This window comes from Vicugna pacos, chromosome 12 (assembly GCF_048564905.1).
Source record: "Vicugna pacos chromosome 12, VicPac4, whole genome shotgun sequence".
Classification (NCBI taxonomy): Eukaryota; Metazoa; Chordata; class Mammalia; order Artiodactyla; family Camelidae; genus Vicugna; species Vicugna pacos.
Genome location: NC_132998.1, coordinates 34237163 through 34249808, shown reverse-complemented (window position 1 = coordinate 34249808; position 12646 = coordinate 34237163). Strand labels below are relative to the sequence as shown.

The following is a 12646-nucleotide window of genomic DNA, read 5'->3' as shown; positions in this document are numbered from 1 at the left end:
TGTAACCAGAGTATGAGGGAAACTTAATTATTTGTATGTACTAAACATTGTTTTTCCTCAAAACTTTACCTTATTTATTGGTTTAATATCCTTACTTAAATAGTGACTATGTACTGGAAAGTATAGTCCTCAGTCTGTGCTACTACGGTAATGACTAGTCGTATGTATCTATTTACATTTAAGCTTAAATTAATTAAAATTAAATAAAATTAAAAATTCGGCTGCACTAGTTACTTCAACAGCTCTGTATCCACATATGTTTAGTGGCCACTGTATTTTGAACAGCACAGATGTAGCACATTTCTGTCATCACAGAAGTTCTGTTGGATAGTATTATCAAGCTTTGATTTGCATAATAAAAATATTAAACATTTTTTCTGTTCATTTCTTTTCCATGTTATATTTTTAATCTACACATTCAGTGTTCAGAACAAACGTGTAGTAATATCTGAAATTGCACAATTTGTTTTTCAATGTGCTACTTACAGATTATGGAAGAAAAAGGAGAATTCAGTGTTCCAAGTTGCTACGGAAATATTAAATATGATAACGGTGGTTCTAGCCTTACTTTTGAGCATCCTCTGGATGATGTAAATGTGGTTGATTTGAAATGGATCCATGATTTTGTGTTAAAATCTCTGGAACTTCTCTATCAAGTAGAAAAATGGGAAACTCTAGTATCACTTGCCATTCAGTTTAATACGATTTCACAGTAAGTAATGGCGTAAGGGCAGTTAACAGTGCCAGGTGACTTCATTGGAAAATGAGTTTCTAATAATGTTTCTTTTTAATATATTTTTACTTTTGTCTAGTGAGAGATACACAGAGCAAGTTACACCACTACTGGTGTACGCACAGCGCCAGCTGCTTCTACGAATATCCAAGCTCAAGGGCCCAGATACTACCCAGCAACCTTGTGTAAGATACGAGACTGAATATGATCAGAAGGTAAGTTTGGCCTTATTATTCATGTAGTTGTGATTTCGTATTAGTGCACATATAAATAGCAAGGTTTAGGAATCAGATAAATGTTACTGTTTTCACTTAGGCATTTATCATTCAAGTCAGCAATTATTGACTGTCTGCTCTGTGCCAGTGTTTTCCAGACACAAGGTAAACAAAAAGTAAGTCCTTTTATTCAAGGAGTTTATATTCAGCTCAGGGCTGATTTACCCATTAGGCACAGTGGGGACAGTGGCAAGGGCCACAGTGCTTTTTTAGGGGCCACTAAATGTTTTTTAATTTCTTTTAAAATAAGAGGAAAAAACTAACTTTTAGGTCAAAGAAAATATTTAGGTTTTTGTAATTCACATATTTATGTTTATACCAATGCAGTCATAAAACATAATTTGTAATATTTTCTGACGGAGCAGTGGGCCCATGAAGGCAAAAGTGCCTAAGGGCCATGGACATCATGGTGCAGCTTTAAGTTAGGGGGAGAAAAGAGATAAGTAAATAATCTCATTTATTAATTTAATAAATGTGTATTGACTACCTAATATTAGGACCACTGCATTCAGTTGTGCAATCTTTGTCCTGTTCAAGGGCCCTGTCATACGGCAGGGCTGATCTGGTTGCTGCCCCACACACCAGTCCATGTGCTTGTGGGGTTGCAGCCACCCAGCGAGGACTGCGTTTCCTCCTCCTCACAAAGATTCCTTATGGCCTTGGCATATTCTCACCTCCTGCATATTTTACCTAGAGGGAATACAGTCTGAGTTCTTGCTTTATGGAGGTTTATTTCAGAGTGGTGGAGGTAGGGCCAGATGATAAACAGGTAAACAGATAAATAAAAAGATTTATGATCATCATAAATTCTCTGAAGAAAATAAAATAAGTCAATGGGACAGAGACAGGCTGGGGTGGGAGTGGAAAGTTGAGCGACGGTAATCAGGAAGGCCTCTCAGAGATGGTAGCACTTGGTGAGGAGGGGCCAGCCATACAGTGGGAAAGAGCGATCCAGCCCAAGGAGGAACAAGGGCAAAGACTCAGGCCCGGGACAGGAGGAAGGCCCTGACACCGCAGTGTAGCAGATGAGGGAGGGGGAAAAAGAAGGGGCTGCTTCTCCTGAGTCCTCGTGTTTGCCTATTCCTCCTCTCCCCAGTGTCTCTTTGTTAGTATATCCCAACACTGTGTTCTCAGTCCTACTGTCTTCTCTATCCACATATTCTCCCATGATGAGTTAATTCAGTCTGTGGCTCTGTGTAACATCTTCATGATGATGGCCATCAAAATGACATCTCTGGTCTAGACCTTTCTTCTGAATTCTATGCTGACATATCTAACTGCTTATATCAGTCAAGGTTTGATCAGAAGAGCAAAACTAGTAAGAATTGTCTGTCTACCTATCTATTTATCTATCTGTCAAGATTTATTACAAGGAATTGGCTTATATGATAATGGGGGCTGGCTGAGCAAGTTTAAAATCTGTTGAGTAGGCAGTCAGAATCATGAACAAGAAGGAACCCTACAGGTGTGGCAGAAGCTGTTATCCATAGGCAGTTGGTGAGGGAGGATCCAGTGAGGAGAGGGCAGTTGTATACCTGGATGCTCTTTGGAGTTTGGAGTCTGAAGACCTCCAGCAGGTCAAGGACTCACCTGATTAGGTCAGGCCCACCTTAGATAATCTCCCTAGTTTAAAGTTCATGTATTAGAGACTTGAATTAGTATCTGCAGAATCGCTTCACAGTAGCACCTCGATTAGTGTTTGATTGAATAGCTGGTTTGAGGTGTGTGTATGCTATGAAATGGATGTTTCCCTTCCTCTCATCCTCATAATATAGCCTTAATTGACTCATCAAAAAAAAAAACCATCACACTGCCTTATCAACATCATCTCTTAGATATTTAAGACACTTGTCCAATTTGGTACATCTCAAACAAACACGTTCTTCCAGGTCTTTCCCACTTCAATTGATGACAACCCCATCCTCCTAGCTGCTCAGGCCAGATACCTTGGAGACATCCCTGACTCCTCTCTTACTTTTACATCCCACTTCAAACTGGTTACCAAATTCTCTCCCTTCAGAATCTATTCAGAATCTGAACACTTATCACTACCTCCACTGCTCCTGCTCTGATCCAAGCTACTGTTATGTCTGCTTGGATTAATGCAATGACTTCCTAATTAGTTTTCTTGCTTCCAGCCTCCTTGAACCCCTGCTTCCAGTGTATAGTCTGTTCTCAACAGCATATAGAATGACCTGTCAGACCATGACATTCCTCCCCTTTAAACCCTACAGTGGCCTCCCATCTGACTGAGTTAAAATGAACATCCTTGTCATGGACTTAATGCCCTATGTCACTTAACCCCCAGTAACTTAATCACCAGTAACTTCTCTCTACTCCTTTCCTGCTAGTTTCAGCTGCTCTGTCTTTCTGTTCTTTAAGAATACCCTACCTTAGGGTCTATGCTGGTTCCCTGCTTGGAATGCTCCCCCTCCACCAGTACCCACATTGATTTTTCCCTCATCTTTTCTAGGCTTTGCTAAATATAAGGCCTTCTTAGACTGTGTTTACATCTCACTGTAGGAGCACCTACAAGGGACACTAAAGGAAAAGTATCTACATCAGACTAAAGTTTGGGAGGGTTGTGTTTTGAGCAGTAGGTTAGTTCAGTGGGTGGGAGTGGAGAAATGGGGATAACAGGATCTTGGACCTTTTGAAAGAATTTCCTTATGTCTAAAAAAAGTTCTGTTTTCAGATGTTTTACAGTTTGAGGACTCAATTATCTGTTAAAATATATTTTTAAAAATACTATAGAGGAAGTCAGTTCTGAAAAACTTCACTGGGGAGATTTAAATTGCATTAATTGTGAGTAGGATGGATAAATCTGCCATGGGAAAAGCAGCCTCTATTTTAAATATGTTTCAATGTACATAATGGAAGATACATTTAGACATGCAAATTTATAGAATATCAGAAAATCACATTCTAATTGCTCTACATAATTTGCCTAATGCTTTTCCAGCTGTGCTGTACAAAAGAAATGAAAAATCATGTAACCACTTTTTTCTCCCAGAAAGTTTTCGTGAGTTAAATGCTACTCTGGGGCTTTTATTTGAAGCATCTTTTTGTCTGTCTGTCTATCTGTCTGTCTGTCTCTCTCTCTTTTTTTTTTGACAAATGAAAAATAAGATGAACATTTCAAGTAAGCCAAATTTTTGGCTATAAATATCCAAGTAATATTTGTTTTCATCTTTATTTTTTAAGATAACCTGCCGAAATTTCATTGGGAAACAGCTCAAGATTAATCCTCCAGCCAGTGAAGTGAGAACTACAAGAAAGGGCATGGATTTCCTAAAAAAGCTTATCTATTCAGGTTGGAACGAATTTTCACTTGAAACTTTCTGTTTTCTTCAAAGCGTGGTTTGCTTTTGTGTTCTGCATGCCAAGTCTTCCATAATTAAAATGTTTGCAAAATTTCTTTTGCAGATTTATTTGACTGAAAATAATCCATTTGATATTTACCATCTTATGTTGCTATAAATGTCACTTAAGGGAAATTAAAGCACATGTTCTTATTCGTGTAATCTGTAAAAGAAGGGACATAAAAGAAGAGAGGGAAAGGAAATTGATGGGAAAAATAAAGATGGGAAAAGACCGTTTTGTACATTTTCCTTGCTTTTTAATCTCACTTGGGTACTCTTTAAATTGACCTTTTGCTATTTTCTTTGTCCTGTCTTGACTCCCATAATAACTTCCATTTCCATAATCAGCAGAGGTTGTTCTTTTATTGGCATTACCAAGGTTAAGTTGTATGTCTTTTTATAAGAGTGCAGGAGAAGATGTGAACATCATGACTCCTTTGCTATTGGTTGGTAAGCCCTCTGGGAATGTTTTGGCATGCAGCTTGTAGGAATGAGGCAAAAGGATAAGATGAAAATGGAAATAATGCCTTCTCTCAATTGCACTTTTCGTGTGTCTGTGTTTCCAGCATAGGAAAGAAATGCAAGTCTTCCCTCTGAAGTGTTAGGATTCTTCCATTGATTTTAGGCATGTATGTGTGTATGTGTGTAATCATTCACTCATTCATTCATTTACTGAGTCAGTCAAGCAGCTGTTCAGTCAGTCAGCCAACATTTATTGACTATTATGTGTTAAACGCTGTACTAGGTCCTGAGAACACAAAGATGAATGAGGCTAAATATTTGTTATCCGGTTTACAGCCCATTGAAGGAGACTGATAAATAGACCAGAGATGATAGTGTAGAATGATAAGGTCTGTAATATTGTGACTGCTGCTGCTGCCATAAACAGCGAACATCACTTTTGAGCGACTCAATGTAATTTAGTGGGGCTCACGTAAAAGGAAAAGACAGAAGCTGAGGTTGGAAGGGTTGTCAGGAGTTGGATGATGAAGGATCTTAAAAGGTATAGAGATTCAGATTTATCTGGAGAGCTGAGGGGAGCTAGTTACAAGGATTTCAAGAAGGAAAATGATATGATCACATTTGTGTTCTTGAAAGAAACTTTGGCACCAGCACGGGACGTAGATTGGGAGGAGATGGCGTGGAAGCTGGAGAGCAGCTGCTCCTGACTGTGTGTTATGGATGCAAGGAGGAGCTGGACTTAGGCGGTAAGAGCAGGGGGTGGACAGACATGTAGTTGTTACAGGAGGGGGATGGATGCTCAGGGGAGCAGTTTGAGTTGCTCTGGCTTCTGGCTTGGTTGGCTACATACATATGATACTTTTACTCTTAAAAAGAATTGAAGGAGGGGCAGGTCAGAGGAGTTTACTTTGGAATTACTGAGTTCAAGGCGTCTGAATGACAGCTGAGTAGAACGGGCCAGATTATTACTGGACATACTGGTGAGGCATTCAGCAGAGATTTGATTTTAGTCACCAGTATGTTGGTAGTGGGTGAAATCAGGGGCTTGTATGAGGTCACCCAGGGAGAGTTATGGTGGCCTGTAGACGTGAAGACGGCCTTACTTTGGAGCCTGTGTCAGTCCAAATGGGCTGGGCTATACAGTGGTAACAGTCCCCAAATTTCACTGCCTTAGCACATGAGAAAGTCTCGTTTTTGCTCACGCTACTGGATTCAGTGAGGTTGCGGTGTGAGCTACTGTTCATCATGGGTTGATGGAATCTCTGTCTTGACACAAGCTTCCATGGTTGCTTTGGAGGCAGGAGACAGAACGCTCATGTTATCTTCTAGGGGCAGCTATACTGAGAGTCAGGTAGTAAATGGTCAAGAGCACAGCCTTTGAAGCAAGACTGCATGTGCTTATACTTCATGCTGTGCTAAGGACTTTACTTGTCTTATCTTATTTCATTCTTGTAACAGTCCCAGTAAAAGAATTGTTACTATTCATTGGACATCAGGCGCTCTTAAAACTGCTCTGTGAATCTTAGCTTACAAGCATCTAATGAGATAGGTTTGTTATTGTCTCCATTTTTCAGCTAGGAAAAAGAACGTTTTTTATATTCTTTGTATATTTTATAATTTTATATTCATGACTTATGTATAAATCACGTGCTGGCTCTTAAAGCTGATACTTGAAGGTGACACATGTCACTTCTGCTGTTTTATTGGCTAAAGTCACACGGCCGAGTCTAACTTCAAAAGAGGTAGGGAAGTGTGATCTTACTCTGTACCCTGAGGATAAAGAGATGTAGAATATGTGAAGAGCCCTCCTGATGGTCACAGGAACAAGCAGAGGAAGAGCAGTATCTGAAGGAGATTGGGACGTGGCCCAAGAGGTGGGAGGTGCAAGAGATGAGAGTGGTACAGACGTGGCCGAGGTGCGAGAGAGTGCACGGAAGACGAAGCAGGCAGTGGTCAGAGAGAGGTCACGTAAGATGAGGACAGACTCTGTTGTGTTTGGGAGGTCCTTGTCACTGGCCTTTTTGCTATGACAGCCTCGCCTTTGGGTCTTGCTCTAGCTGTTTCTCCTTCCTGAAATGTTCTTCCCCACCTAGATGCCTGTCTGATACCCCTCAGCCTCTTTTAAATCTTCATGCACATCTCATCTTTCAGTGAGGCTTAGCCTGACCATTCTGTATGAAACTGCACCCTGCCTGCTTCCTTCCAGTTCCCTTTACTCTAATAAATGTGTTTATTTTGTTTCTGCAGCACTTATTAGCGCCTATCATTACTGTATAATTGAGGGATTTTTGTACTTACTGATTACTAGTCTGTCTCCCCTGATAAAATGTGAGCTCTTTGAGGTCAAGGACCATTGATTTGTTCATTGATACAATCCAAATGCCTTCCTCAGTGTTTGATACATAGGAGGAACTCAGTATTTATTTGTCAAATGATGGCTTCGTAACTTTAACAAGAGTAACTTCAAAGAAATGATGGGGAGAGGAGGGAAGTGTTTTGAGTGGAGGGTGCAGCAGTGGTGAGCTGTGTCTGCATGGAGGCATTGGATGAGAGCTACCTTTCAACGAGCTTAGCAGTGACAGAGAAGAGAGAGGCAGCGGCAGCCAGAAGGAACTGTGGGGCTCAGAGGGCTCAGGAGGACTTTGTTTTTGCGTGTCTGTTTTTAATAGAAGAGGAGCATATTTCTACAGTAAATAAAAAATGGCCAGGGGAGAGGGAGAGCTTAGAGACAGGAGAGAATGATATTTGATCAGGCGAGGAGCTTGAGGAGAAACAAGGCAGAGTATGGGAAAAATGAGACTTTGCCTTAGACTAGAGGGTGAGACCCCCTTGCTGCCGGGGCAGAGAGGAAGGTGAGACAGGCCCAAGTGCAGGGAAATTTGTAGCTGGTAATGATAGATGTTGAAGGGGTCCTCATCGAGTACTGGAGATTTTCTTAATGAAGCTGGGGGTTGAGGGCTCAGCTAGGGTTGATAGGATAGGAGATTTTAGGAAGAGGGTGACAGGGTGGACTGGCCACTGGGAAAAAATGGAGAGGGGAAGATAGCAGGGCTGCAGAGCAGTGTAGAGGGTCCTGTTGAGTGAGGTTGGTGACCCTGGACTTGCAGGTTTTGCTTCCAGTAATAAATCGAACTGTCCTCTCTCCTTCAGTGAACAGTGGACTGACCTACCTGTGGTCAGTTACGTGACGAGTTCCAGTGGAAGAGTGTGATTCTTCCTGGGGTATTCTCCTTTACTTCATCTTATCTGTTAAACCTCTGGAGATCCCCCAATTTGGGATCCACAACTCGGAGTGTGATTTATACTGTCTCCTTCATCCTAAAAAGAGCTGGCAATGAACATGAGAAAAATGTGTTGAAAATGCTTGTTATCAAAACAATGACTAGCATCTCAGGGATAGGAATAGCATACCTGGAAAAATTCTAGACCTGTGTTCCCAGTAGGTAATTACTGAGATGGGTCAGGAAGGCACTTTGCTTGCTGTTGTTAAAGTTACATTTGGAAATACAAGATGGTGGGTGATGGGACAGAAGGCAAGGTGGGGGACTCAGGCTCTAGTGATCCCGTCGGATGGTTCCCAATGGTGGTGGAAGTGTAGCCAGTTTGAGCAACCATTAGAGCAGGAATATTTGAATAAATCTAAAAAATATTGTATTGGCAGTAATAATTTATTGGGCCAAGCTCTTTATAACCATTATCTTCTTTAATTTGAACAGTCTTAGGAGGTATGTATTATTATGCTTACATTACAGATAAGAAAATTAAATGTTACTAGTAAGTACTGAACCATGATTCAAACCCTGGTCTGGCTGATTACTCAACTCATACGGGCTCCACCGAGCTACAAAGCCTGTTTACCGTTAGTCCCCTTTCAGGTTAGAGTCTCTTCTAAACTTACAGTACTCAAGAAATAATTTGCTGCCTCTCGGTAGTTATGGGGAGACAGATACTTCATTGTGACTTACTGTGATAGTTTCATAATTTTTAGATGATCCTGCATGGTGACTACAGGTTTTACATTGAGCCATTATCATTACAATTTTGATATCCCTCTTAAAGCTCTTCATAAAACTCTAGGACTTCTGTGACTAGGAGCATAATTTGACCTGCACTTTTGGGCTTATTAGGCAAATTTTTAAGATGCTCATTTTTTGTCAGTATACTGAATTTAGATCATTAACATGTTCATCAGTATGATAAGTCCCACGTATGTCACCAGGACATGTTTGCGATTCTTAAAAGAATTTTTGAAAAGACCAAGTATACCCCTGATGGTTTCCACACCAGATCACTGCTTTATAACATCATAGATTTTTCTTTCGGCATAACAGCATTTGGTGGTAATGTTTGATACGTCTAATTCTTCAGAACAGATACTGTAATGCTCCAATGCCTGGGAACATTTGGTGTTCTCATTATTTAACAGCATTTGATTCTCCCTCTAGCTGTTTAATAATGCATATGTAATTCAGTATAGTCTCTGTAGGATTTGGAGAACTGTGAATACCTCACTTTATTGATGATTTTTTTTTTCCTATGGATGAGTAACCTGCCTGCTTGTTCACAAGCTTCATAGGGGAGATAACTCTATGAATATGCCTTTTACTGTAGCTGTTTTTGCATCCTGTCTGCGGTCTCTTTCTGAGTTTTGACCTTATTGATATTTAAGTTTTCTGAAGGGTACTCAGTCTTCAGGTGTGTTGGAATTTTGAACCCTTTGACTGGTGTGTTTTATTACTGCCTCTGGACATGTGGATTTATGTGAACAAGTATGTAGAAAGCATCTCAAATTTTGTATCACTCCCTGAGATCCTTCCTTGGTGGACCCATCATCTGTCCGGAATCATTGGCATTTCCATTTTAATGTCTACTTTGGTCCAATGAGAAACAAAGTAAATCTAGTCTTTGTTTCTCCTCCTGCTCTTCCTCCATCTTCCTCTTACCCATTTCAAACTGTTGAGGCTGTTGGTGCCTTTAAAATAGCTTCTTGAATTACCCGTGGAAGTTTTCAGAGAGGAACCCCTTGAGACGGAGATGGCAGGATGAGGCCTGCAAAGCTAATGATATTTCCTTATTGCTTTGCATCATTTATCTCATGCAGACAGTCACCAAAACAGCAGCAGAACCCTAATTAGACTACAAGAACAAGGGTATACAAGGGCTTGAAAAAAGGAAAACAAATGAAATGAAAGATACTTTAGGAAAAAAAACAAAGAGGAATGATTTGTAAGCTTATATTGGATAAAAAGCAGCAGGATGATTTTATTCAGAGCCCACGTTTTAAAGATGGTGGACATCTCCTCTTCCTCCCATCCCTCTTGTCACCCCAGTCACTTGCATGCCTTTGTGATCTTTATTCTGGAAGGTACGCTGTGTGAGATCAGAGAGTGTGTTTGTTTTGTACACTTCTGCGTCCGCAGCGCCTAGCATGGCACCTAGTACCAGTACGTGCTCAACGTATATATTTTAAATATGTGACTGACAGTCACAATGTGAGCCTCCATCTATGCCAGTCCCTTCACACCCAGGTTAAAACAATAACCCTTGGAGGTCACTATTACCACCCCAGCTTTAACAGATGTTTAAAAGGAAGGCCTGGAGAAGGTAATTGACTGCCTCAAAATATTAATATGTGAGGGCTTCTAGCGTCCTCCTCTTTTTTTTTCTTGCTTGACTTCTTTCCCTGGTCTCGCCCTCTAAGAATCAAAAAATAAAATAAAAGCCAAGCTCATCAATTCTTGCAAGAAAAATGGAGTAATAGAGCAAACACCTCTAATCTTCAGGGTGTATAAGGGTTGGGGCAGTAGGGTGTGCCTTGTCGGGGATCATGCAGGACTGGGCGTACTTAGCGGAAAGAGGATGGTGGAGGCAGGATAGAGTGGGCAGGGGAGTGAAGTTGGTGGGGCAGAAGAGTGAGATCTCTGGGGAGTTAATGAGAGCTACTGTGGCCTGAGTATTTAATTCTCTTAAATGTACGATAGGGAAGTGTGTCAAGAATGAAATTGCTGGGGGGATGGATGCTTCTCTGTCTGGCCATGATCCTGGCTTGACTAGAGCCTCCAGGATTACTAGACATTAGGGTATAATGAAAGATGTGTCTCTTTGGCCACTGAATGTGACCCCGTGTTACTCATTCCATCAGAACAGGCTTCATTTCTCATTAACTTTTCTTAGGCTTATTCCTGTCCTACTCTCAAAGTGTCTCTGTGCCCCAGTTAGCAGGTCTCAAACCAGATCATTGCCTGTTACCCAAAATATGATGCCCTCTAGCATACTGTCTGGGAGAGGCACTGGACTTAAACACTGGTTCTGTCTCTGTTTATCAGGGCTTACGACAAGAGAATGTCCTCCCAGTTCACTTTTTCTCCTTTGTAAAGAGTGATTGGTGTATAACTCTACTAGTTTGTAAGGTGCTGTGAGGATCAGTCGAGATTAAGATCTTGGAAGTGATTGTTAATAAAGTTTATCCCAGACATTTAGCTTTGAGAACTCCTGTCATTCATTCATATAACAAATATTTATTGAGCCACATAACAGGCACGGCTGTAGGTCTGGGGTTTTAGCAGCGGACAAAATGGACAAAAACCCCTGCCCTCATGGAACTTGCTTCTAGTGGCCAGAGACAATCAATAAACAAGTAAAACACAGAGCATGTCAGAGGGTGATGGGTGCTGAGGAGAAAAGAGATATTGCTACCATTTTAAACAGGGCGATCAAAGAAGGCCTCACTGAGAAGTTAACAGTTAAGCAAGAACCTTAAGGAGCTGAGGAATCAAGACCTGGGGATATCTGAGGGAAGGACATTCTAGGCCAAAGAGAGCCACTGGTGCCAAGACCCTCAGGTGGAAGCATGCCTGGTGTAGGAGGGGGCGAGGGGCAGAATAGTAAGGTCACAGGGCACCTGTTCATGTTGGGCCTTAGAGGTCACTCCAAGGGCTTTGGTGTTTGGTCTAGGTGATAGGGGAGCCAATGGAGGGTCTTGGACAGGGGCGTGACATGCGATAACTTACATTTTAAAAGGTGTCCTCTGATTGCTATGTTGAGAGTGACAAGCATGGACACAGGGAGACTGGTTAGGAGGGTGGTTGCAGTAATTCTAAAGGAGATGGTGAGGTCTTGCAATGCAGTGGAAGTGGTAGTGGAGAGACCTGATAAGAGATGGTGGCACTCTGGATATTTTCTCAAGGGGGAGCCTACAGGATTTGTGAATTTGATATGGGACATGAGAGAAGAAGAGTCATTGAGGATGATTTCCACTTTTGGCCTGAGCAGCTGGAAAAATAGAACTATCCTTCAATAAGATGGGGAAAGATTATGGGAGGAGCAGGTGTAGGGGGAAAGATTAGTAAATCAGTTGGGGACCTGCTAAATTTGAGATGTCTGTTAAGTGCACAGCAGAAGAGACTCTTGGATAGATGAGTCTGTACTTCAGGAGAGTTGGGACCAGAGACGTAAATTTGGGAGCCACCAGCATCTGGATATCCAGATCCATGTAACTAGATGAGGTCATAAAGGGGGTGAATGGTTAGTTAAGAAGGAAAGAGAAGCAGTCTAAGGACTGAGCCCTGGGGTTTTCCAGTATTAAGAGGTTGGCTTGATGAGGATGAATTAGCAAAGAGGACTAAAAAGGCGTGTTCAGTGAGGCTGGAAAAGGACCTTTAACCCACGTGAAGAAAGTATTTCAAGGAGGAAGGTGGTGTCAACTGGGCCAAATGCTATTGAAAATTTAAGTGAGAAAAAGTCTAAAAATTGAACCCTAGGTTTAGCTGTGCAAAGCTCCTGGGGGTGAAATGATGAGGGAAAGCCTGATTTAA

The 12646-nt window shown here is 41.4% G+C and overlaps 1 protein-coding gene across 7 annotated transcripts in view; it reads left to right on the top strand.

The window, feature by feature from the left end:
• CFAP54 (cilia and flagella associated protein 54) overlaps positions 1 to 12646 on the top strand; it is a 247555-nt gene that overhangs the window by 121632 nt on the left and 113277 nt on the right. For all 7 annotated transcript variants that reach the window (XR_012078525.1, XR_012078523.1, XR_012078522.1 and 4 more), the window contains 3 exons: positions 489 to 712; positions 813 to 948; positions 4213 to 4321. Coding sequence is in view for 3 of the 7 variants with exons in the window: in XM_072973225.1 (XP_072829326.1) it covers positions 489 to 712; positions 813 to 948; positions 4213 to 4321 (469 nt within the window). In the remaining 4 variants the exon portion in view is untranslated. The remainder of the gene's footprint in view (positions 1 to 488; positions 713 to 812; positions 949 to 4212; positions 4322 to 12646) is intronic.